The sequence below is a fragment of the Galeopterus variegatus genome, unplaced genomic scaffold, assembly GCF_000696425.1.
Source record: "Galeopterus variegatus unplaced genomic scaffold, G_variegatus-3.0.2 Scaffold4571, whole genome shotgun sequence".
Taxonomy (NCBI): domain Eukaryota; kingdom Metazoa; phylum Chordata; class Mammalia; order Dermoptera; family Cynocephalidae; genus Galeopterus; species Galeopterus variegatus.
In genome coordinates this window covers 133,727-136,794 of record NW_007730682.1, presented here as the reverse complement: position 1 = coordinate 136,794, position 3,068 = coordinate 133,727, and the positions used below count along the sequence as shown (strand labels likewise).

The window sequence follows — 3,068 nt, the reverse complement described above, 5'->3', positions numbered from 1 at the left end:
AAAACAAAAACAAAAACAAAAAACTTTTATGGGAAGCAATAATTTGCAAGTGGGCTATTAAGCCAGCTGACCTTGGTGTTGATAGCTCACCAAGCTATCAAATTTGGTTAGACCACAGTCCAGCTATTTCTAGCAGTCTATGCAAAGATGGTGAAGGTCGTTTTTCCTTTTCCTTATGGGTACATAAGCTAGTTACGTATCAGGGTCCTTCCATCTTTCTTCTCTTCCTCCTTTCCTTCCTTCCTGCCTTCCTGTTTATACTGTGGGTAAATTTCAGAGGACGTGTGCTTGTGTCACTGTGGCTGATTTCTAAAGGTATTGAAAAATAATGTTAGTTAGACGACTAACTCTGAATAATAGAATATATCTTAATTCTGGTCATACTTTATAGATCTGTCACTAACTGGTCCTGATAAATATCTCCCCTCGGGTCCTGTCCTGTTTGTTCAGAGAGTAATTTGTTCCAGCTTTATATTCAATAAATAAATCACCAAAGTGTCCCAGCATGTATTAGAAACCATTAAATATATGAGAAGGTTTTAACCAGTGAAGTCTGTTTTACCTAGGCAAATATTTCCTGGCTAATTCTATCCAAACAAGCTTCTCAAAATTATATATATTTTTTGTAAATGTGCATGAATTTGTTTCCACCATTAACTTACAAAACTTGTATTCCTGTTTAAAACATTATATTTCTTCCTTGAAAAAAANACCATTAACTTACAAAACTTGTATTCCTGTTTAAAACATTATATTTCTTCCTTGAAAAAAATTTTAAAATGCCACATTTTTCCTTCTAATTGACTCATTTCTTTTCTTGAAAAAAAAAAAATCAATAATCTCTATATCCTAGTTCTATATTTATCACATTCAACCTTCCTCCACTTCTCTACCAAATTAAAAAACAAGGAAAACAAAAAAGAAACAAACTCAAGAAATAAGAAACAATGAGATAAGGAACAAGTAATGGTACCAAAGTTCTGATTTGGTCTCATAATAATAGACTGGAAATTAATTTAACAAGCTTATGGCATTTTATAGGAGAGGACTGCATCTTTCAGAATCTGAGTAATCAGTTGAAAATATCAACTTATTCGCCATATTTTCTAGTAAATATTTTACATATTTTTTTGTAAATGTTATGGCTTCTCACAGATATGCACTTTTTAAATGATGTCTGTAAAAAGAAGAGATGACTAAGAGTTACACCGTTGCTATTACTTCATACTTACAGCGACTGCCTCCAGGATCTGTTTAACAGCATCTGCAGCATCTCGCTCACTATAATATCCCTTTTCCACAATCCTATAAAGAAAGAATCATGAAATGCTTCTCAGACACACATGCATTCAGTTGAGTGGATGTTAAAAGAAGTTAATTAAATTAACATTATTTTAACAGGCTTCATAATACCAGGGGAAAGATTTCCATAAACCGGCACTTTAAAAATCTGAGGAGTTTACTTAGGAAAATGAAAAGCATTTATTTTGCCTTGGCTTGAACTGTCCATCCTATTTAAGGGAAAAAAATTCTTCCTTAAATTTTATATTGCAAACCATTTTAAATATATGCTGAGTAAACATTATATTATAAAACACCTCATGTAATTGTCACAGAACTTCAACAATTATTAATTCATGGCCAATCTTGTTTCGTCTCTCTGCTTAATGACTTCCCTTCCTCCTTTACTATTTTTTTTTTCGTTTTTTATTGTGACCGGTAAGGGGATTGCAACCCTCGGCTTGGTGTTGCCGGCACCGCGCTCAGCCAGTGAGCGCACCGGCCATCCCTATATAGGATCCAAACCAGCGGCCTCCAGCGATCCCAGCGCCGCACTCTCCCGAGTGAGCCATGGGGTCGGCCCCTCCTTTACTATTTTAAAGTAAATATCAGATATCATATAATTTCATTTCTAAATATTGAAGAAGATATCTCTAAAATATAAGAAATCTTTTAAAAATCATAACCGTGATGCAATTGCATACCTAGAAATTTAATTTCTTAATATTATCAAATATGTAATGTTTCAAATTTCCAGTTGTCTTGGACATGTTGATTTTTGTTTGTTTGAATCAGTATCCAAATAAGGTCCATAAAACTTGATCAGTTAAGTCTTTATTCTCTTTTAACCTGTAGGTTCTCTCTCTCTCTCTCCCCTCTTCCCTCCCTCTCTCCACTTCCCTCTTCCCCATTTCTAGAGTAGACTTGTGGGGAAAACCCACAAAATGCAGGTGCAAAACTGCATATGATATCTGCCTACCATCACCCTTCACCGCCTCTCTTCCAGGCTGCTTCTGCTAAAAGGAGTTTTGATCGAAGATAATTTGCTAATCAGACTGTCACAGATTAGGTTTTGGGATCTCAGATATTCGATTTTAAATATTTTATAAGTTGAGCTACCATCCAGGTCATCCGCAGGAGACTAGAACAATCAGTAGTAGGGAATTTCTCAAGTTGTAAATGCAGGTTTATAACTTAAAACTATGGTTATAAGTGAAGATGTTAGTGGCCAAGCAAAGGAAAGTGAAGTCTTGCAGTCTTTCTCTCCATTAAGATTGCATGATTACAGCAGATGTGTTTGGCCAGTGCCTTCTGCAGGGCACTCTGGTAACACTCTCAGCCTTCTCACTGGATGGTTGCTCTGGATCACTCATGAGCCTAGCTGCAAGGCTTGCTCACACTAAGCTGTCAGAAAATATCGTGGAATCCATACTAATTGCAGAATGAACGGATGTCAGAAAGATTTCCGACCATGAACATTTGGATAATTCCTTTACCTATGTCCCTTACCATGGGGAACAAAAGCACTGGATTCAGAAATGATGCCCATCACAGGCACACTGGTCAAAACTCCAGGGGAAGGACAGCCGTATTGATGTCTCCCCAAGGAAAAGGCGAGAAGTGGGAAGACTATTGCTGGTCTCATGAATAAACTGATTTACATAGTTTTAGATATTACTGTAATAACATGAATCTTTTTAGAAACTTATTTTGAACAAAATCAAAATGATTCAAATTCGGCAAAACAGAGTATTTGTTTCATGAAGAGATACATAATTTCTTCCTGC

General features: G+C 36.0%; 1 protein-coding gene across 1 annotated transcript in view; it reads right to left on the bottom strand.

Annotated features, from left to right (window-relative positions):
- Window positions 1-3,068, bottom strand: part of CAMK4 (calcium/calmodulin-dependent protein kinase IV) — a 159,266-nt gene that overhangs the window by 88,199 nt on the left and 67,999 nt on the right. Inside the window, exon 5 of the mRNA XM_008587851.1 lies at window positions 1,233-1,305. Within this exon, the coding sequence (XP_008586073.1) occupies window positions 1,233-1,305 (73 nt within the window). The remainder of the gene's footprint in view (window positions 1-1,232; window positions 1,306-3,068) is intronic.